At 48.0% G+C, this 22,301-nt stretch overlaps 1 protein-coding gene across 2 annotated transcripts in view; it reads right to left on the reverse strand.

Annotated features, from left to right (window-relative positions):
- Nucleotides 1–2,861: 2,861 nt before the first annotated feature.
- The window catches only part of PIAS4 (protein inhibitor of activated STAT 4), a 61,204-nt gene continuing 41,764 nt past the window's right edge, over nucleotides 2,862–22,301 (reverse strand). The window contains exons 5-11 of one of the 2 annotated variants that reach the window (XM_087893474.1): nucleotides 19,468–19,558; nucleotides 16,871–16,999; nucleotides 14,878–14,983; nucleotides 13,465–13,538; nucleotides 11,752–11,912; nucleotides 8,534–8,676; nucleotides 2,862–6,393 (exon numbers count right to left, since the gene is read on the reverse strand). In XM_087893474.1, the coding sequence (XP_087749600.1) occupies nucleotides 6,191–6,393; nucleotides 8,534–8,676; nucleotides 11,752–11,912; nucleotides 13,465–13,538; nucleotides 14,878–14,983; nucleotides 16,871–16,999; nucleotides 19,468–19,558 (907 nt within the window). In that variant the 3' untranslated portion in view covers nucleotides 2,862–6,190. The remainder of the gene's footprint in view (nucleotides 6,394–8,533; nucleotides 8,677–11,751; nucleotides 11,913–13,464; nucleotides 13,539–14,877; nucleotides 14,984–16,870; nucleotides 17,000–19,467; nucleotides 19,559–22,301) is intronic. The other variant, XM_087893477.1, reaches the window with a different exon arrangement.

Genomic DNA, 22,301 nt, shown 5'->3' on the forward strand with positions numbered 1-22,301 from the left:
TGCAGGCAGCTGATGTTAATAACAGGGCTTTAGTCTGCTGTGCTACCAGAGCTACATTGGTTTTACATTGTGATGATCGAAGCTGGATGCCGTATTCCAAGTGTGGCTTTATCAAGGCATTATAAAGTGGTATTAACACTTCACGTGATCTTGATTCCATCCCTCTGTTAACGCAGCCTAGGATTATATTGGCTTTTTTGGTGGCTGCCGCACAGAGCTGGCTCATGTTTTAAGTGATTGTCCACTAGGATTCCCAAGATCCCTCTCACAATTACTGCTAATGGACCAGGTATCACCTACGCCAGGGGTCAGCAACCTGAGGCTCTGGAGCCGCATGTGGCTCTTTCACCCCTCTGCTGCGGCTCCGTCATCAAAATATGGGTCACAACCGCCAATATGCGACACCCGCCGGCACGCGATTTATTGAGTTTTTCAACCCTCGGTAGGCCAACCATGGATAAATCCAAGAAAAGTTTCAGAAGAATACAGAACATTTAATTCCACTACATCACTGGTGGGTTCCTCCCGGTTCAGTCCGGTTCGGCCGAGCCGGTACAGTGACGATATGACGTCACCGAACCGGTTCTCCCCCACCCCCCCACCCACGTTATTCTTACCTTTTATTTGGCCTCACCCCCAATCTATTGCTGCCTCCTGAGTCCCAGCTGTTGACTAGAGGGAAAAAACCTGTTTAAACTCTTGCCGCGGGGCTTCAAAGGGCCGCCCTACAGCTGATCAGTGTTAAAAGCAAACAAATGAGTTGGGTCGTAAGTGCGAGGACTGGTCGTAAGTGCAAGGACCTTCCAGAGATGACTCTGACCAGCTAGCCACGCCCACCTAGTCACATGACACCCAAGCCACACCCACAAAATAAGCCACGCCCACAGAACCGGTAGTAAAAAAAATTAGAACTCACCCCTGCACTACATATGCTAGTTTTGTGACCACTCAAGAAATAGGCAGGCACGGGAAGGGTTTTGTGGCTTCCGGTGTTTTCTTTTCTGTGGGAAACGGGTCCAAATGGCTCTTTTGAGTGTTTAAGGTTGCAGACCCCTGACCTATACTATACCTACATGCTGGGAGAGTAGATGTTGCTCTAAATGAAACTAGCAGAATTATTACCGGATGCCTTAAATCTACCCCTGTAGAGGTAAAATCTACCATCTCCCGTGTGACACCTCTCCTGCGCGAGCTGCACTGGCTCCTGGTGGTCTTCCGGGTGCGCTTCAAGGTTTTTGGTTACCACCTTTAGAGTGCTCCATGGCTCAGGACCAGGGTACTTACGAGACCGCCTTCTGCCACCAGTAGCCTCTCACCGACCAGTTCGCTCCCATAGAGAGGGGCTCCTCCGGGTGCCGTCAGCCGAGCTGTGTTGACTGGCGGCCCCCAGGGGGAGGCCCTTCTCTATCATTAAGTGTTGTACCTTATGACTCTTGACGAATGTATCTTTTCTTTTATGGACACCGAGAGCGTATGCACCACAGACTAATTCCTTGTGTGTCCAATCACCCTTGGCCAATAAAGAATTCGATTCGATTCGTCATCTCCATTTGAAGGCCATTGAGCCAGCTCTGCCTGAAGACATTTCGGCAGTTGTGTGGCCAGCATGACGTCAAGGAGTGCCGTTACCTTCCCACCGAAGGGGTACCCATTTATCTACTCGCATTTGCAACTGCTTTCAAACTGCTAGGTTGGGAGGAACCGAGGCAAGGACGGGAGCTCACCCCATCGCGTGTTCAGGTCTCGAACCTCGGCTGCTGTGTTTCTAGCCGACAAGGCCAGCATCTTAACCCACTGTCCCATGAAAAAATGGGCCTATGGCAGGGATGTCAAGCTCGATTTCATTGAGGGCTGCATCAGGGTTGTTTTACCTCAGAGTTGTTTCAAACTCGGCGGGCTCCGAGCTCCAAAACATGCGCTGTCCTCCCAAGTTCCGTTTCCGCCGGCAGAAGCACCACTTTGCTGTTTCCAGGGCAGCCCCAGAGGCCAGATCTAAGCACCCCGCAATTGGTTAAGTGAATTACTGCAGTTGATAACTTACTAACCCAGTTGTTAAGTGAATCTGGAAAGTTCAAAGGTCAGAATGGTGAAAAACAGTCATCAGTCACATTTTTCAGTGCCGTCGTAACTTTGAAAGGTCCCTCAACAAACTGTTGTACATCGAGAACTACCTGTGTTTTAATCTTGTATTTTATATTTTAAGCTTTATGTCCTATCGTATGCTTTATTTCAACTGTGATATTTCTGACACGAAAGAAAAAGCCAAGCACGGGTAGTCCTAGACTTACGACGGTCCATTTAGTGACCGTTCAAAGTTACGACAGCTCTGAAAGAAATGATTTATGGCTGTTTTTCACACTTATGACCATTGCAACATCCTCCTGGTCACATGATCGAAATTCAGACACTTCAAAATTCAGGCCCTCGGCAACTGACTTGTATTTATGACGGTGTATCGCAGTGTCCTGGAGTCATGTGATCCTTTGGGGGGACCCTCTGACAAGCAAAAGTCAATGTGGAAGCCGGATTCACTTAACAACTTTGTTACTAACTTATATAACGGCAGTGATTCACTTAATGACATAGGCAAAAAAAACCCTCATACAATGGGGCAAAGTTACACTTAACAAACGTCTCACTTAGCAACAGAAATTTCAGGCTCAATTGTGGTCGTAAGTCGAGGACTATCTATAGAATCTTCATTTTCCAAAGCAGCGTCTCCCCAAGTCGTACAATGAGGAGGGGTCCATCTCCAAACTCCCCTGGCTATCCCCTCCAGAAACCAGGACCCCCAATGATGCTCGAATCCGACCAAACCCCAAACAGACCCTTGTGTTTGCACACCAGGGAAAACGAGAAGCTAAATTGAAATATTTCCTTTTATTTATTTAACAAACACTATCTTGAGTTCTGAAGAATGTGTGCAGAAAGAAAGAAAGAAAGAAAGAAAGAAAGAAAGAAAGAAAGAAAGAAAGAAAGAAAAAACTTTTTTGCTTTACAAATGAAAAAAAAACGGGAGGAAAGGAAGAACGAGAAGAAGCTAAAGGAAGGATTAAGTTTTTTAAAAAAATTAAACAACCAACAACGTATGTACAGACTGAAAAAACTTTGCTGAGCTAAAGAGGGAGAGAGAGAGAGAGAAAGAAAGAGAGAGAGTGAAAAATAAAAACAGAAAAAGGAGGAGAAAAAGTCTCAGCAGTGACGGGCTCAGAAGGAGAAATCAAAGGGAAGAAGTTTTAACGCGCAATTAAATTAAAAATACAAACACCGAGAGAAGGAAAGTCCTATGTCCTACTTGGTGGCTGTAGAAGCAATCTATACAAGAAAAAATTCTGCTCAGGCCCTTTTTTCCCCTGGGCCGGAACGACAGTGTTGTGATGCGTTTTTAAAACAGAGCAAACATATTGCTTAACTTTTGAGATGTTTTGACTGTAAAAATATTAGTTGGTGGGAGCCAGGGATGGGAGGACAATGGAGCAACGGAAAGGGACAGGAAAGTCCAAGGAAGGACCGGGTTTTTTTTTTTCTTTCCTTCATCAGTCTTTCCTCATCTGGACTTTGGGAAGGAAGGAAGGGAGGGAGGGAGGGAGGGAGGGAGGGAGGGAGGGAGGAAGGAAGGAAGGAAGGAAGGAAGGAAGGAAGGAAGGAAGGAAGGAAGGAAGGAAGGAAGGAAGGAAGGAAAGGAGGGAGGGAGGGAGGGAGGGAGGATCTTCAGGCTTGGTGCTGCATATCCCAGGGGCTCTTTAAAAGTTCGTCAGAGGGCTTAGCTCCTTTTTATTGGTGGGGGGGGGGGGGAGTGAGAGATAGCCCAAGGCAAGGGGGTAAATTCGCCACAAATCAGCGGGCTTAGCAAGATGTCCCTTCTCCATCTCCCCCACACACCCCCAACCTTTAGAGCATGCTTTTAAAAAAATCCGATGCATTTCTCCTACCAAAATGCATCTCAAAGGCGAGTTAAAACCGAGTGAGACAATACACTTTTTCCCTGGGGGGGAGGAAGAGGAGACAGCCCCCCACCCCCAAACAAAGGAAACGGGGAGATGACTGAACACTGAATAAAAATGAAGACCTGGTCCAGAACCTATTGCAGCTGGACAGGAGGAAACACAAAGAGAGAGAGAGAGAGAGAAGGCATGGCATCTTTTAAAACCAGACCACCAAAAAATAAAAGAGAGAAATAAAAAAACTGCAGAAAAGAGGGGCCAGACTAAAATCATTTCCCGGTTCAGTTTTGCAGAGGGAGCAAGATCGGCCATCCTCTGCGTTCCTCTGTTTGGCCCCCTACCACCCTGGGGAAGGAGGCGGGGAGACCCACCCCCTTGCTAGAGGAGTAAATGGGGATACCATGTGTTGGAGGAGGAGGAGGAGGAGGGAGGGGTTCAACAGGGGAAGCTCTCCTCCCTCGCCACCAATACGATCCGAAGGAAGCTGGGTCGTTTCACCAGGCCAGGCGGAGAAGGGATGTCTCCAAAGGGGCGCAAACACACAAGAGGGAGACACACAAGCAGGATGAGACACACAAGTATCAAAACAGCTGGAAGTCCAGAGGCATTTTTTTTAAAAGAAAAAAAAAGCAAAGACAGTCACTGGCATGCCGTGTCCCTCCCTCCCCCCGCAGCCACCCCCAGCTCGGCTCCGCACCGTGTGGTGTTGTTTTTTTTGTCCGTGACTGACCTACACCTGAATTTTTTTTATTTCTATTTTTCTTTTTTTTTTAAAACCGAGGTAGTTGGCTAGAAACCAAAAAAAACAAAAACAAAAAGAGAGAGTGAGAGAGTTCCTCCACCTGGCATTTTTGTCCAGAAGGCCCACCTCGCTCGTCCGTCCTCACCCAGAGAGGGCAACGAGACCCTCTCACCGTGCCCGGCCGACGGGAGGACAGGCCCGTCCTATTTTTTTCCGTCTTCCAAAACACACTGAGTTATTGCACTTCGAAAAAAAGAAAAAGGAAAAAAAAAATACCAAAGGGAAAAAAAAACCCAGACGATTCGTGGTTTGAGCCCTTCCCCTCGTTCAGCAACACCCGTGTTCCCCATCCCTCCCCGCAACCTGGTTTCCAACTCTCCTCTTCTGCGTTTTCCATCCCACCCACCCACCCACCCGCCCAAATGGCTTCTGTTCAACTTAAAAAAAAATAATAATAAACAGTTGCTCGTCGCTATGCTAGAATTCTACGATATTTTCATAAGAGGCTAAAAAAGAAAAGAAAAGAAAAGAAAAAAGTTCCGGTTGGTTTTTTTTTTTCCCTTTCTTTCTTTACATGAGGTTCTCTCCGGGAAAAAGGGAGACCCGCCGAGACGATTCGGTGCGGAAACGTCCGTGGTGGGGTTTTCTCCCCTTCCCATCCTTCCGTCTCCTTTCAGTTCCCACCAGCCCCGTTACCTTCCATCCCGACGGGTATCAGAAAAACCTGGATCTCTCTCGCTGGGTTTTATAAACCTTTCCAGCTGACTTAAGGATGAGAAGAAGTAACACCCTTCCACCCGGTCCGGTGGGGTGGGGGTATTTTTGAGGGGGGGGAGGGACGGGGGGGGAGAGAGAAAGAGAGAGCAAAAAGAGAGAGAGAAAGAGAGTCAGGAATGGTTATTGAACAAGGCTGATGGAACATAAAGAAGAAGGAAAAAAAAAGAAGAAAAAGACATAAACGTGACTTTGGACACCCGTGAAAAGTCCTGGCAACTGACCGGTAGCGGAATCAGTTCTCACCGGCCAGGTTTAACCAGAAAGCAAGGGGCGTTGGGGAGAACGACAACGGACGCTCGGGAAGAAGAGAGAGAGAGTCGGTGGCCATTCCCAAAGGGTTGCGTGCAGGACAGGCGTGCCCCCCACCCCACCCCACTCCGCCACTCCCGGTCACGTCCAAAGGCGGTTCAAAAGCTGAGCCGAAGGCGGAGAGACGACGAGGTGCTAGGTTGCGAGGTGATGGTGGTCAGAGAGGGGGGGTGTCTTTCAGCCATGCATCAGCGCTCATCCAGATGGGTCTGTTTCTTTCCGATAAAAACAAAGTCATGGTTTTTTTTTTAAACTTGGAATAATCTCAGGAAGTCCAAGGATGCTTTGGAGGAGGAGAAGGTGAAAGATTGGGTGGGTGGGTGGGGGGATAAGATACCCCGCCCCGTCCCGTTTAATCTGAGTAAGCACCGAGGATTTCAAGCTTTCCCACGTGGAAGTGACCCGGTGCCGCCGGCGGTCAGCAGGCGGAGGCGAGGCCGTTCTTATACAGGCGGGGGACTTTCCTCTTGGGCCCGCCACCGTTGTCGTCTTCCTCCTCCTCCTCTTCCTCGTCTTCCGAGGACGAGCTGTCCAGTGTCAAATCGACCACGTCGGCTGGGATCTTACCGTTCTCCATGCTGGGGGCGGGAGGGGGCACCCCGTTGACATCCGACGTGCCCCCTGGAAATGTACGAGGAGAAAGTAAACATTTAGTGGGTAGCCCTCGACCGAACAACCGTTCGCTCGGTGACCATGCAAAGTTACAACAGCACTGACAAAAAAGGGACTCAGGATCGGGAAGTTCCCCCCCCCCCCGCTTACAACTGCTGAGGCATATCCATGATCCCGTGATTGAAATTCAGACCTTTGACAACTGACTCTTATTTATGACGGTCCCAGTGTCATGGGATCCCCTTTTGCGACCTTCTGACAAGCAATGGAGGAGTCTGATTCACTTAAGTTACTAAGTGGGTTACTAGCTTAATAGATGCAGTGACTCACTTAACAACCGGGGTGGGTAAGATGGGGCAAGATTCATTTAACTTATATCTCACTTAGTGAGACATTCTTAGTGAGACATGGCTTAGGACCTGGTTACTTACGGGACCGCCTGCTGCCACCAGTAGCCTCCCACCGGCCGGTACGCTCTCAGAGAGAGGGGCTCCTCCGGGTGCCGTCGGCCAAACAATGTCGACTGGCGGCCCCCAGGGGGAGAGCCTTCTCTGTGAGGGCACCTGCTATCTGGAATGAGCTCCCCCCGGAGATACGGAGGATCCCGGATCTACGTAGCTTCCGCCGCGCTCTATAAAGATCTTTTTATTCCATCAGGCTGGCCTGGCCTAACTGTTTCCCCTTTTTCCCTTTTTAAAACATAAATTTCAATTCGTTTTTAATTTATTGGGGTGTTTTAAATCTGTCTTCGGCCAAATTGTTTAATTCGATTTTATTCAGTTTTAAATTTTGTATTTATGTTTTTTATCCTGTGGCTGTTCACCGCCCTGAGTCCTTCGGGAGTAGGGCGGTATACAAATCAAATAAAATTAAACTAAAACTAAACTAAACTGGAGCCTTGATAGTACAGTGGTCTACGCACCCTGTTATTAACACAGCTGCCTGCAATTTACTGCTGGTTCGAATCTCGCCAGGCTCAAGGTCGACTCAGCCTTCCATCCTTTCTAAAGTAGGTAAATTGAGGACCCAGATTGTGGGGGCAATAAGCTGACTTTGTATAAATATACAAAAGGATGAAGGCTATTGCTTAGCGCATTGTAAGCTGCCCTGAGTCTCCGGAGAAGGGCGGCATATAAATCAAATTTTTTTAAAAAAAGACATCATGAGCCTTGGTAGCGCAGCAGATTAAAGCACTGTTAAGTAACACCAGCTGCCTGCAATTACTGCAAGTTCAAATCTCACCAGGCTCCAGGTTGACAGCCTTCCATCCTTCCTAGGTAGGTAAAATGAGGACCCAGATTGTGGGGGCAATAAACTGACTTTGTATAAAATATACAAAAGTATGAAGGCTATTGCTTAACGCATTGTAAGCTGCCCTGAGTCTCCAGAGAAGGGCGGCATATAAATCAAATAAAAAAATAAATAAAAAAAACTAAACTAAACTAAACTAAACTAGTGACAGAAATCTTGGGCTCGTAAATCAAGGACTACCTGTGCCCATGTTTCTCAAACTTGGTGCCAACTTGGTATCGGAACCCTGACACTTGGCCACTTTTAAGACGGGTGAACGTCTGAAGGCAAGTCGTTCCACCGATTAATTGTTCATTAATTGTTAAGATGGTAGGAGCCAATGTCAATGGTATTGTCAGCTTTGGAAGCCATATTAGGCCGGAAGCTTAAATGCTGCCATCTTCTCGTGTGTGGGAAAGTAGGAGGGGGGATTAAGGAGAGGGGTTGTTAGTAGACGTAATAGCATTCTTCCTGCCGGTCAAGGGCAGGGCGATCCAGCATCTGGAGAAGGAGTGGTCAGGGGGCTGGATCGAGATGGAACGGATGTTGATTGGAGCATGTGATCGACTGGGGAGAAAGGGGATGGTTTGGGGGGTTTTGACTTACTGAGGGAAAACCCAGCGGGTTTTCCCAGATGTGCCAGTTTGCCTATTCTAGTAAAGAGAACTTTGGAAAAATGTTTGCTTCCGCGTCTTTACTTGGAGTTGGCGTTTTTCTGGAACGCTGGCAGATATCAAGGAGGACATAGTTTTGGACAATACCACACAAGTTGGAATCAACTAGGGGAGATGACTCTGGTGGTCCTTTGGCCTTCCTGATTTGGGTAGAGTCCACGACCGCCATGACTTTTTAGACCCACCTGTGGATCCGCCCACGACGAGTATCGGACACTGAGGGCTGTAGCTCCTTTCCTTCTCGGCTTTGATCGGGCGCCAGGAGCCATCCACCAAGTACTCTATCTCGTCGGCATCTTCACATTCCTTTAAGATCTTCGATAGGAGCCTAAAGAGAGATGGGGAACCCAGCTGGTGATTTCAGACTCCAGAAGCTTCAGGGCTTCCCAGGAATGGCTTCCATCTCAGAGGGGTTTCAGGAAATGGTCAGGACCATACCTGAAGGCAGAGAGGTCACCAAGCCAAGGCTTACCAGATACCAAAGCATCCGACTGCCTGCTCCACCCAAAACCAGGAGCCAACTTAAAATTTTAATCAACGATTACAATTTTAAATTCCTGCAGAAGAATATTAAAGATCTTGGTAAACGTCAAGGACAGATCACCAAAGTTTTGTGAGATGTGGCGATTCTCTAGGGCAGGGATCTCCAACCTTGGCAACTTTAAGACTTGTGGACTTCAACTCCCAGAGTTCCTCAGCCAGCAAAGTTGGCTGAGGAATTCTGGGAGTTGAAGTCCACAAGTCTTAAAGTTGCCTAGGTTGGAGACCCCTGCTGTTGGGAAGCGCTTCCCAACCCCAACCTTTCTGGATCCAGCGACCGGTTTCGGAAGCAAAGTAGTCTTCCATGGACGGGAGGAAGGGGAATAGGTTTTTCACACCCAATGTCAACTCTGAAGCTGGCCTATCTGAGGCCATCTTGGAGGCTTCAGAGTTGCCACAACGGTGCTGAGGGATAAGGGAGGGGGGGAATAGAGATACCTGGGGTTTTGTAGCCAAAACAAAATAGTTTCCTCTGAGAACCAAGGACGTTCCCACAGGCTGAAGAGAGGAGGAGGTGTCGTTACCAAGCAACAGGACAGCGCCTTGATTGGACCATGTGACTGTGTCAGACCTGGAAGCCAACTTTCTACCTTTGTGCCTTCAGGCTTCAGGCCTGCCACAAATCCTACTGTGGGAAATTGGGAGTGGGGGGGGGGGAATTGCATAGAGCCGTGATGGCGACCCTATGGCACGCGTGCCACAGATGGCACGCAAAGCCATATCTATGGGCACACGAGCGTTCCCTTAGCTCAACTGCAGCGCGCATGCGCACACCGGCCTGATTTTCGGGTCTTCTGGGCCCACTGGAAGTTGGGAAATGGGCCGTTTCCGGCCTCCAGAGGGCCTCTGGGAGGGGGGGAGGCCATTTCCGCCCTCCCCAGGCTCCAAGGAAGCCTCTGGAGCCTGGGGAGGGCGAAAAACGGGCATAGAGGGAAGACGATACGTAGTCACAATAAAATTCCTTATAGAAAGTCAAGGCCGTTGTGCCCTGCAGCTGTGCTGAGAGGAATGAGGAGGTATCTTCTGTTCTGGACGGTACCTGGTTGGCTTTGTGGTGGACATGTGGGAGAGGGGCAAGGTTCTTGAACTTTCTTTTGGGTGTGGAAAACCCGGAAGCTCTCAGATTCGGGTTTTCCCAGATGTGCCAATATGACATCTCCAATAAAAGTTAGCTTTGAGGAACTTCGAGCCTCGGAGTTTGATTTCGTTGGGGGTGTTACTTGGAACCCTGACATTCTAATTGTTTGGGACAGGGGTGAAATTAAAATTTGTTACTACCGTTCTGTGGGCGTGGCTTGGTGGTGGGGTAATGTGACTGGATGGGTGTGGCCAACTTTTTTTTTTTTTTTAACTTTTCAAAGTATTTTTTCTAATGCTCTGAAAAGCCTCTGCTGATCAGGCAACTCAGCTGGGATCGTCAGAGACTTTTCAAAGCATTTTTTTTACCGCCTCCTCGGCCAAGAGGTTGCAGAAAAAAATGCTTGGAAAAGCCTCTGAGGATCCCAGCTGAGCCGCGCGATCGTCAGAGCCTCTTTTTTTTTTTTACTTTTAAAAGCATTTTTTCGTCGGAAGAGGTTGTTGAAAAAATGCTTTTAAAAGTAAAAAAAGAAAAAAGCCTTTGATGATCGTGCGGCTCAGCTGGGCATGGGGGGGGCGCAGGGATTTTTGCTACCGGTTCTCCGAACCACCTGCCACCATCGGTACCGGATCGGGCGATCCGGTATGAACCGGGAGCATTTCACCCCTGGTTTGGGAAAGGGGGAATAACTTTTACTTTTAATTAGGTGAAAACCGCGGGAATCTTTAAGAGTCAGTTTTCACCAGCCTGTGCCAATATGGTATGTCCAATAAACCTGTTCTCTGAAGAACCTGCTTGCCTCGGAGTTCTGCTTTCCCTGGGCGTATTACTTGGAACCCTGACACATGGAACCTATCATGTTTCCCTGAAAATAAGACCCTGTCTTATATTTTTTTTCACCAAAAAAAGGCACCAGGTCTTATTTTTTGGGGGGGGGGGCAGCCACTTGTATATAACGGAGAGCAAACCCCACTCCCTTCTAGCATTGATGATGTTACCTAGTTGGGTCATGAAACGTCTGCAAGAACACAACTAATGTTGTGGCCCCCACTCCCGAGCCTGTCCTAACAGAGGAGGAGGACTCAGAAGGGGATGGGGAGGAACTGACAAGGCCTCCCTCTCCAGGATCCTCCTTTCTGGCAATGCCTCAGGTTCCATCCGAAGGCCAGGAGGAACAGCCTGGGATGTGCCGGGAGGAAGGCATATCGGAGCACCAATTGATAGGGAGCGAGGAGGATGAATCCTGGATGGATCCCAGGCAGCATCGGAGGGAGAAGCGTGCGCAGCAACGGAAGAGGCGTGGGAGGAGCAGAGATTGAGCTGAGTCACGGAGCCACACCCCACCAGGAATAAAAGTGGGTGGGATGGCTCTTCAGGCTTCGTGACGGACAAAGTTAAACCCTGAAAGTCACATCGTGATCTCTGAAATTCGGCTTGGATATATTTTGGACTGAACATTGACTAAACTCTTGTCTCGTGGATAATTTGTTGCTCCTGGAACGGACTGAAGAGAAGTCCTCTTCCGCTTTATGGGAGTGAAAACGGTCTTGGCAGGCATTCGGCAGTTTGCTGCCAAAACCTTGGCCTGCCAGGAATTCTAATCTGTTTACCTAATAAAATATTGGCAGGCGTGCTTGGTATTACATTTGCCTATATGAGGAAGGGGGACAGAACAACTAAGCTCAGAGAGCACTAAGGACCCCCCCCACAAAGTTTCTTGGCCCTCCTGCGATTCCTGTAATGAGGTGTCCTGCTTTATGTTGGCAAATAACTGACTCAACTAACCCATCGATCATCAGCTGATCATACGTGGCTGGTTTGTCACACACCGGACACATCCACGTGGGTTTCTTCTCGTTCATCTGCAGGTAGAAAACTGCATCGAAGCACTGCAGGTGGGCACACGTTTCCGCCCGACACGGTACCGACAGGCGCATCTTTACCAGCTTTGGAAGAGGAAAAAAAAAACCCGCATGAGAGCCGCAGGCAAAAAAACCGAATCTAGAATAGATACTGGTCAAATACAGAATAACAGAGTTGGAAGGGATCTAGTCCAACCCCCTGCTCAAGCAGGAGATCCTATACCGTTTCAGACAAACGGTTGTCCAGTCTCTTCTCAAAAGCCTCCAATGAGGGAGCACCCACAACTTCTGGAGGCAAGCTATTTGGTTGGAGGGAGGGAGGGAAGAATAATTGGTCAGTTTTAGGGGAGGGAGGGATAGAGGGTTGATTGGTTGGTTGTTTGGCTGGATGGATGGATGGAGAGTTGGTGGGAGGGGGAGAGAGAGAGGGAGGGTGGGTGGGAGTGAGGGATGGGTGGTTGGTTGGTTGATTGGTTGGTTGGTTGGATGGATGGAGAGTTGGTTGGTTTAGTGAGAGGGAGGGAGGGAGGGATAGGGTTGGTTAGATGAATGGGCGGTGGGAGTGAGGGATGGGCAGTTGGTTGGTTGGATGGAGAGTTGGTTGGTTAGTGGGAGGAAGTGTTGTGGTCCGCCAGCAGCCTGCAGAGCTGACAGCAGAGTCGGACAGTGAGTTGGCTGGGGAGGACAATGGGCCAGTCCTGGAGTCTGGGGAAGGCCTGGACAAGGGCTTTGAGTCAGAGGCAGAGATGGGGCCAGGGCCATCTGGGAGTGATGTGCAGACTCCGGAGCCTCCAGAGGTGGATAGCAGAGAGGCAGAGGAACAGGAGGAGCCTGTTCCTAATGCACGCATGCGCAGAGCTGCCAGAAGGCAAGCAAAAAGGACAACTTGGGAGTAAGGCCAGGAGATGATTGGCCCCTCCCAGAAGGCTTAAAAGAGCAGCAAAGGCTCTTGGGATCTTTGTAAGAAAGCAACGTTGCTACATTGGTTTCTTCTCTTGCTACATTTGTTTCTTGTCAGCATCTCTTGCTTCTGAACTTTTGCCAAGAAAGGTCTTTGGCAGGGTGCCAAAGGAGACAAAGGTTGGTGATAAGGCCAAAGGACTGTTTATGAAGGATTTGTTTTGGACTTAATTTGGACTAAGCTGAGAATGAAGTAATTCTCAGCTGTTCTAATAAAATATGTTTGTTTAGGACTGATTGTGTCTGATAATACCTACTTGGGCCTAGGTCACAACACGGAGGAAGGGAGGGAGGGAAGGATAGAGGGTGATTGGTTGGTCAGATGGATGGATGGAAAGTTGGTGGGAGGGAGGGAGGGAGGGAGGGAAGAAGGGATGGATAGGTGGTTAGTTGGTTGGTTGATTGGATAGATGGATGAATCTGCTTCCCCAAGGGGGCGAAAGGGGTACTTGGCCTTCCAACCAGTAAGTTGGACTAGAAGTTTAAGAACTTCTGGTTAAGGAACTCAGGGACTGGATTCAAAAGCTCAAAATTTCACGGGTGCATTTCACATCCGCCAGAATAGGTTCTCAGCGACCAGCCACTTAACGACTGTTGCCTAGCAGATGCGCCATTTTAGCTTCTCTGTTCAGAAGTACCTTTTGCTGAAGTTCTTGCCTTGCAGCACAATGCTTACCGGGCATATTAAAGATACTCGGACGCCAGTGGTGGCAATCTCACTCTCTGGATCCAGCCGCAACTTCTCTTTGACTGCAGGGTCGGTGGAAGGGGGTCAAAGGGTGGGGAAGAGAAGACCGAATGAGAACCAAGGAGCGATATGAGGGGTGAGGTTTGGTTGCCCCAACTCCCTTGAAGATCAGAGATGGGACGAGTCTCCTTCTTCAAGGTCACCTCTGGACTGTCCCAATTTTAGGCCACTTGCAAAATTACCGTATTTTTCGGAGTATAAGACGCACCGGAGTATAAGATGCACCTACCTTTTTTGGTGAGGAAAAGAAGAAAAAGAAATCTCCCTTTGCCACTGCGCAATTTTGCCTCCTTGCAGCAAACAGCAAACAGCCTGCTTTACTTTCATTTTCACTTTCAGCATAGCTTGATTAGCACAAGGAAAAACAAATCTGCTCCAGCAATTTACCTCTTTGCAGCAAGCAGCAGAGCCAGTGGTGAAATGTAAAATTTGTTACTACCGGTTCTGTGGACGTGGCTTGGTGGTGGTGGGGTTAATAGCCCTAGTAGCGCAGCAAACTAAAGTGCTGTTATTAACATCAGCTGCCTGCAATTACTGCAAGTTCGAATCCCACCAGGCTCAAGGTTGACTCAGCCTTCCATCATTTCTAAGGTAGGTAAAATGAGGACCCAGATTGTGGGGGCAATAAGCTGACTTTGTATAAATATACAAAAGGATGAAGGCTATTGCTTAACGCACTGTAAGCCGCCCTGAGTCTCCAGAGAAAGGCGGCATATAAATCAATTTTTTTAAAAAAAAATATGACTGAGTGGGCATAGCCAACTTTTTTTTAAAAAAAACAAAACCATTTTTTTCTACAACCTCTTCTGCTGAAGACGTTGTAGAAAAAATGCTTTTAAAAATAAAAAAAAAGCCTCTGATGATTGCACGGCTCAGCTGGGCATGGGGGGGGGGGGGGAGGCAGGGATTTTTGCTACCGGTTCTCCGAACCACCCACCTCCATCGCTACCGGATCGGGTGATCTGGTCCGAACCGGGAGCATTTCATCCCTGAGCAGAGCCCTGCGCAAAACAGCTGAGAGCAAATCCGCTGAGAGTCATGGAATCAACTTGTGCTAATTAGGCTGTGCTGAAAGGAGCTGGTTTTTTCTTGCTGTTTGCTTGCAAGGAGGTAACTGCTGGAAGGCAGAGGCCAAAGGGTGGGGGCCAGGGGGTGGGCGGGACTACATTCGGTGTATAAGACGCACCTAAATTTTCAGGGGGGAAAGGTGCATCTTATAGTCTGAAAAATACGGTAAGTGGCCTAAATAGGCCTTAGTTAACCCTCCATGTTAAGCTAAAGATTCAGTTACAGAGAAAAGGGGGCAGAAAGCGATACGGAATGAGAGTTGAACCAACTCACCGAGGGCCTTGCAAAGTTCTGGGTGTTTAATGCCGATGGTTTTTAATCGCTGCAACAATTCTGACGACGTTGTCTGTCGCACCAGGAAGAGGCCCACAGAGTAACTCTGTAAAGAAGGGGGAGAACCAATTCAACTTCAAATCTTTATTGCCAGTGCACAACATACGTACAATGAGATTGGTTGAGCTCCCTCAGTGCACCCCCCCTCAACACAATACAACTCACAGCGAAGACAGAAAATCCCTAACCCAATAAATCATATTAACGAAACACCCAGTCCTATTGCACCGGTGTGAACATGTTACACATTGCACCGGCCCTGCAGTCCGTCATACTACGTAGTTATGATGTTATTTTGCATTCAGGAGTCCGACAGCCCACGGATGAAAACTGTTCTTCAGCCTGTTTGTGCGACTGGCTATGCTTCTATATCTCCTTCCCGATGGTAGGAGGGTAAAGAAATGATGATCAGGGTGAGAGTCATCCCTGAGGATTTTCCTCCCTCTTCTAAGGCAGTGAGTCCTAGAGATCTCGTCTAGTGGTATCAGGGAGCAGCCCACGATGTTTAGTGCTGCGCTCATCACCCTCTGTAGTGTTTTTTTCTATCCGCGTGTTCTGCCCCAGCTACGGACCCCAAAGAACGCAGCACACACGAAGTCTGTACAAACCTTAGTTTACTAAAATAAAATCAGTTTTTCAAACAAAGGCTGTTAATTAACTTTCTGAACAGCCTGCAAGAATCCAAAGAATAAATAATCGTAATCTTACTAGGGTTGGCAAAAAGCCCAGAAGCAATTTGCAGAAAACTAAGATCAAGGCACGAAGGAGAGGGAACGAAGTTGTTCCCTGCAAATTGCTTCAGTCGGCATTCCTCCTTAAATAGGCTTTTGTATTCCACCAAGCCGGCCTAGCCTAAAAGGTCTTATGGGTTAGTTTTTTAAATTGTATAGATGTGCGGTTTTAAATTGGGAGGCCGATCGATTTAATTTATTTTAGTTATTTTTAACTTTTATATTATATGTATCTTAATTCCGGCTGTCCACCGCCCTGAGTCCTTCGGGAGAAGGGCGGTATATAAATTTAATAAATAAATAAATAAATAAAATAAATGAGTGACTGTGAGAAGAGCCTCCCGATCCAGGTAGGGTCGCGATTGGTGTACAAGGCGAACCTGTACATTACCCAACTAGGTAACATTATCAATGCTGGAAGGGGGGAGGGGGAGAGGGAGGGGGGAGAATTACTGTGGGGTTCTTGGTGCTCTCTGAACCTGGTGGTTTTCTTGCAGACATCTTGTGACCCAACTAGGTAACATTATCAATGCCAGAAGGGGATGGGAGAGGGGGAGGAGGAGGAGGAGGAGGAGGAGAACAACTGTGGGATCCTTGGAGCTCTCTGAACTTAGTGGTTTTCTTGCAGACATTTCATTACCCAACTAGGTAGCATTATTAGAACTAGAAGGGGATGGGAGAGAGGGGGGAGGAGGACGAGGAGGAGGAAGAGAAGAAGGACAACAACTGTGGGGTCCTTGGTGCTCTCTGAACCGGGTGGTTTTCTTGCAAACATCTCATGACCCAACTAGGTAGCATCATCAGTGCTAGAAGGAGAGGGGATTTGAGGAGGAGAGGGGGAAGGGGAAGGGAGGAGGACAATGATGACAGTGAGGTCCTTGGTGCTCTCTGAACTAGTGATTCTCTTGTAGACGTTTCAGGACCCAACTAGGTTACATCATCAGGGCTAGTGTTGTTTTTACGACTCTAAAAGCCACTTAGAAGTCCCTTGTCACGACTGGAACGCCCAGCGGATTATCACGGGTGACAGAAAACCCAAAAGGTTCGCCTCTCCCAGGACCAATTGCAGAGTCTGAAAAAGCGAATACCCCCACCCCACCGTGTGCCAGCAGCTCCAACCCCTGAAATGCAGGCGAGAGGCCTGCCGGTGCAGGAAGCAGGGTAAAACCCGCCCACCCCAGTTTAGCGGACACGATACTCACCTTCCCGTAGTTTCCCCAGATGATGGTGATGCGGTTAGTGGCGGAAGACAGGTACATGAGATGAGTGAGGTTGATGGGACGACAAGGCCTCTTCGGCTCGACCCCGGGCTTGTTGGAAGGGTAGTAGCCCTGGAAAAAGAGAGAGAGAGAGAGGGAGAAAAGGGCTGTTGAGGGAAGGTGATCAGAAAGACTATGCTGGAAATCAGCCAAACAATGGAGGGAGTTAAGGAGGAGACTTAAGGAGAAATCAGCCCACAAAATGCTGGAAACAGTCAAACAAATAGGAGGAGAGTTGGAGGAGATTGAGGAACTACTCTGAAATCAACTAAATAGTTGGTGTTTTGGAGGGGATCAAGCTGAGAATTAATCAAATAGAATAAGCTGGAAGATAGTTAAATATTACAGGGAGATATAGTGGAAAATATATTAGAAATTGGAGTAAATAAAATATGCCTTTGTGAGAAATCTGTGTAATATGTAAACTGGGAGAAAAAAAAAACCTAAGGTAAACTGATTTGAGGATAAGGGTCAAAGGATTAAAATTAGACAAAATGTTGTTTTATAAAATATAAGAAAAATGGAGTGGTATTGAATTGAAACTAAGAATAAATGGTGATAAAATTGTAAGGTAAACACTTAATAAGAGGTTAGAATATTGTAAAAATTATTTTGATATGACTTGTATAAGATATAAGGTAAAGAGGAATAAAGATATGTTTAGAAGTGTTATGCAGATGTAAAAATGAAAGTGAATTTGAAACTAATTTTGGATAGATATAATGGATTTATATAGATGAAAATGTTAAATTTGAGGAAAAATTGGTTTTTTCTTAAGTTTTGCATTTCGTTTTTATCTTTTTTTTTCTTTTCTTTTTTTGTTTACTTATAAAAGATGTAATTGAAATTGTGAATTGAGCTTGTGAAAGGAATGTAAGCGTGGTAACCACCTATGACCGGATCGAGATTTTTGCTCTTGAAAGTTATGTTTTATGTTTAAATTTGGAAAAAATAAATAAAAAATATTTACCAAAAAAAAAAAAAAGAAAGAGAAGACTCTGCTCTTCTCTCGTGGGGAGGGAATGAGGAGGCCACATCTCGACGATGTGAAGACGGGCATCAGACGCCATAAGGCAGGGGTGTCAAACTCAGGGCTTAGATCTGGCCTGTGGGGCCAGCTTGGAAACAGCAAAGGAGCGGCCTGCGGTGCCTCTGCTAGCAAAAATGGAGCTCGGGGGGGAGGGGCACGCACCGCCCACCCCCCACACTCTGTTTTTCAGCCACAGCGGCCTCCTGCAGTCCTCTGCCAGCAAAAACGGAGCTCCGTTTTCATGGGCAGAGGGCTGCAGGAGGCCGTCCAGGTTGAAAACGAGGCACAGGCAGGCGGCGCACGCCTCCCTGAGCTCCATTTTTACTGGCAGAGGGCTGCAGGAGGTCATCCAGGCTGAAAATGGGGGCGGGGCGGGGCGGGGCGGCAGCACAAAGGCCCCTGAGCTCTGTTTTTACTGGCAGAGGGTTGCAGGAGGCCGTCCAGGCCAAAAACGGAGCACAGGCAGGCCCCAGATTTATTTTATTTAAGGTGTTGGTGACCACCTTTAAAGCGCTCCATGGCTTAGGGCCAGGGTACTTACGGGATCGCCTTCTGCCACCAATAGCCTCCCACCGGCCGGTTCGCTCCCACAGAGAGGGCCTCCTCAGGGTGGAGTCGGCCAGACAATGTCGGCTGGCGACCCCCAGGAGGAGAGCCTTCTCTGTGGTGGCACCTACCCTATGGAACAATCTACCCCCAGAGATACGAGTGATCTCCGACCTCCGGACCTTTCGTCGGGCCCTAAAAACTCATCTCTTTCAGTTAGCCGGTCTCTCTTGATTTTATGATTTTATGGTTGGTTTTAAATTTTGATATGGATTTTAAATTGATAAATTTTAAACTATGGGCCAAATTTAATTATTTTAAATCTATTTTTAATCGTACTTATGTATAAATGTTTTTATTTTGGCTGTTCACCGCCCTGAGTCCGAAAGGAGAAGGGCGGTATAGAAATTCGAATAAAAAATAAATAAATAATAAATAAATAAATGTATTTAATTTTATTTCTATACCGCCCTTCTCCTGCGGGACTCAGGGCGGTGTACAGCCAAGATAAAACATTGCATATAAAATTTAAAAACAATTTAAAAAACAATTAAATAATTTTGGCCCAAGATTTAAAAACAACCCAATTAAAACCGAATTCAATTAAAACTGAGAGGATGGGATCAAGCCAGCCCGGCTAGATGGAATTGGTGTGTTTTCAGGGCCCGACGAAAAGTCCGGATGTCTGATATCGTGCGTATCTGCCTCCCTGAGCTCCGTTTTCACTGGCAGAGGGGTGCAGGAGGCTGTCCAGGGCGAAAATGGGGCCCGGGCAGCCCCCACGGAAAGGCGAGGAGTACTGCCCAAACTGAATCGGCAGCTGCCACCTTCTGCTCTGAGACCCTTACAAGGAGCAGGTTGAGCCAGTGGAGATGGGTCTCTAGCTAACCTGGATGAAGGAGAAGCCCAGTTCAAACAGACGCGGCCCACCGATCCTTCCGGAGAATGTCCCAAAATGACTTACCGGAACCGAACAATAACTGTGGTTGACTTTGACGGCGATATTCGGGGGATATTGATCTTCCTGAGGGCAGCTGGTATCTGTGTAGCAGATTCTGAGAAAGGAAGCACAGGTTAAGAGAGCGAGATGGGAGAGGGAGCCATGAGCATTATGTAGAGAGTGCAGAGAAGAGCAACCAAGACGATTAGGGGACTGGAGGTTAAAACATATGAAGAACAGTTGCAGGAATTGGGTATGTCTAGTTCAATGAAAAGAAGGACCAGGGGAGACATGATAGCAGTCTTCCAATATCTCAGGGGCTTCCACAAAGAAGAGGGAGTCAAGCTATTCTCCAAAGCACCTGAGGGTAGAACAAGAAGCAATGGGTGGAAACTAATTGAGGAGAGAAGCAACCTAGAATTAAGGAGGAATTTCCTGACAGTGAGAACAATTAACCAGTGGAACTGCTTGCCACCAGAAGTTGTGAATTCTCCAACACTGGAAGTTTTTAAGAAGAGATTGGACAACAATTTGTTTGAAATGGTCTAGGCCTTCCTCCCTGAGCAGGGAGTTGGACTAGAAGACCTCCAAGATCCCTTCCAATTCTGTTATTCTATTCTATTCTAAAATATAATAATAGGTGTGTATGTATGTATTTATGTATGTATGTGTGTTTATATGTAGATGATGTAGATGTAGGTATGTATGCATGTATGTACTGCAGGCTAATTCTGCCGACTGCCAGCAGTTCGATCCTGACTGGCTCACAGTTGACTCAGCGTTTCATCCTTCCGAGGTTGATAAAATGAGGACCCAGATTGTTGGGGAGAAGGCTGTGAAGGATTAAAAATCTCCAGTGTTGGAGCATTCACAACTTCTGGAGGCAAGTCATTCCACTGATTAATTGTTCTCTCTCTCGGGAAATTTCTCTTTAGTTGTAGGTTGCTTCTCTCCTTCCTAAGTTTCCATCCATTACTTCTTGTCCTGCGTTCAGATGCTTTGGAGAATAGGCTGTCCCCCTCTTCTTTGTAGCAGCCCCTCATGTTGTTCTGCCCCAGCTCCGAATTCCCGAGAATATTGACACGCACCAACGGTCCTTATCAAATTTATTAAGTAGCAAGAATAAACCAGAGTCCGGCAAAGGTTGGCAACCAGCCCAGAAAACAAGATACGATAAGACTTTTCCAAAAATGCTCTGATGATAATTACAAGTTGTTTCCAGCAAGAAACTTACTAAAGGCGTGTGACTTAAATAGGCTAAGGCCTATTTAATAATAGGCCAATTATCCTCAAGCCTTACTCTCGAGGAGACCTCCTCCTCCTGAGTAGCCACTCCTGCCTTTTGGCAGCCCTGCGTGCTCGAGCATTGAGGAGAGGCTCCTCCACTTCGCTCTCTCCACTTGAAGGAGCCTCTGGAGGTTCTGAAGGCTCTGGCTGAGTCTCTGCCTCTGGCACCACATCCTCTTCAGCCTCCTCGCTGTCCGACGTGAGCGCCGGCTGCGCAGGCTGCTGGCGCGACACCACACCAGCCTCCTCATCGTCGGGATCAGCCATGATCCACGCAGGACGCTGGCGGGCCACAACACATGTATTGGAACACTGCTATCATGTCACCCTAAGTGACACGATAACAGTCTTAAGCACAAGAAGACAAGACAAGAAACAACGGATGGAAACTAACCAAGTAGAGAAGCAACCTGGAATTCAGGAGAAACTTCCTAACAGGGAGGACAATTAACTAGCGGAACAGCTTTGCCTTCAGAAGTTGTGGGTGCTTCATCGCTGGAAGTTTTTAAGAAAAGACTGGACAGCCACGTCTGAAATGGTAGACGGTAGACCATCCAAGGTCCCTTCCAGCTCTAATCTGATTGATTGATTGATTTGAGTCATTCATTGAAGTTCTTGTCTTCATTAGACTAGTTGAGGGATGGCGAACCCTTTAAGCACAGTGCCCAAAGTGGAAGATGCGTGCGCGCGTATCCACATGTGCACACACACCAGATCTCCGGAAACCCGACAACCAGCTGGTTGAGCTGGGACAACGGCACATGTGCCCACAGAGAGGGCTCTGCATGACTCTGGCACACGTGCCATAGGTTCGCCATCACGGAACTACTCACACCAGTTCCTGCATTCATTCACTGGCCCCCACGGAAAGGGCTCGCAAATTGGGCTCCTCCTGGACACACGGCTGTCTTTAGAAGAGCATACGACAGCCGTGGCCAGGGGGGCTTTCTATCAGGTTCGCCTGATAAGCCAGTTGCGCCCCTTTCTAGATCGGGACTCCCTACGCACGGTCACTCAAGCACTCGTCACTTCTCGTCTGGACTATTGTAACGCTCTCTACATGGGGCTCCCTTTGGGGTGCACCTGGAGGCTCCAACTGGTGCAAAATGCGGCCGCGCGGGGGATTATGGGAGCGACGGGGCGCTCCCACGTGACACCTCTCCTGCGCGAGCTGCATTGGCTTCCGGTGGACTTCCGGGTGCGCTTCAAGGTGTTGGTGACCACCTTTAAAGCGCTCCATGGCTTAGGGCCGGGGTACTTACGGGACCGCCTTCTGCCACCACCGGCCAGTTCGCTCCCACAGAGAGGGCCTCCTCAGGGTGCTGTCAGCCAGACAATGTCGGCTGGTGACCCCCCAGGGGGAGAGCCTTCTCTGTGGTGGCACCTACCCTCTGGAACGATCTACCCCCAGAGATACGAGTGATCCCAGATCTCCGGACTTTTCGTCGGGCCCTAAAAACTTACTTTTTCCAGTTAGCCGGGCTGGCCTGATTCCATGTTGGTTTTAACGTTTGATACTGATTTTTAATTGAAATGTTTTAAATTATGGGCCAAATTTCATTTAATTATTT

This window comes from Pantherophis guttatus, chromosome 1, assembly GCF_059756535.1.
Source record: "Pantherophis guttatus breed Tessera chromosome 1, ASM5975653v1, whole genome shotgun sequence".
NCBI classification, from domain to species: Eukaryota; Metazoa; Chordata; class Lepidosauria; order Squamata; family Colubridae; genus Pantherophis; species Pantherophis guttatus.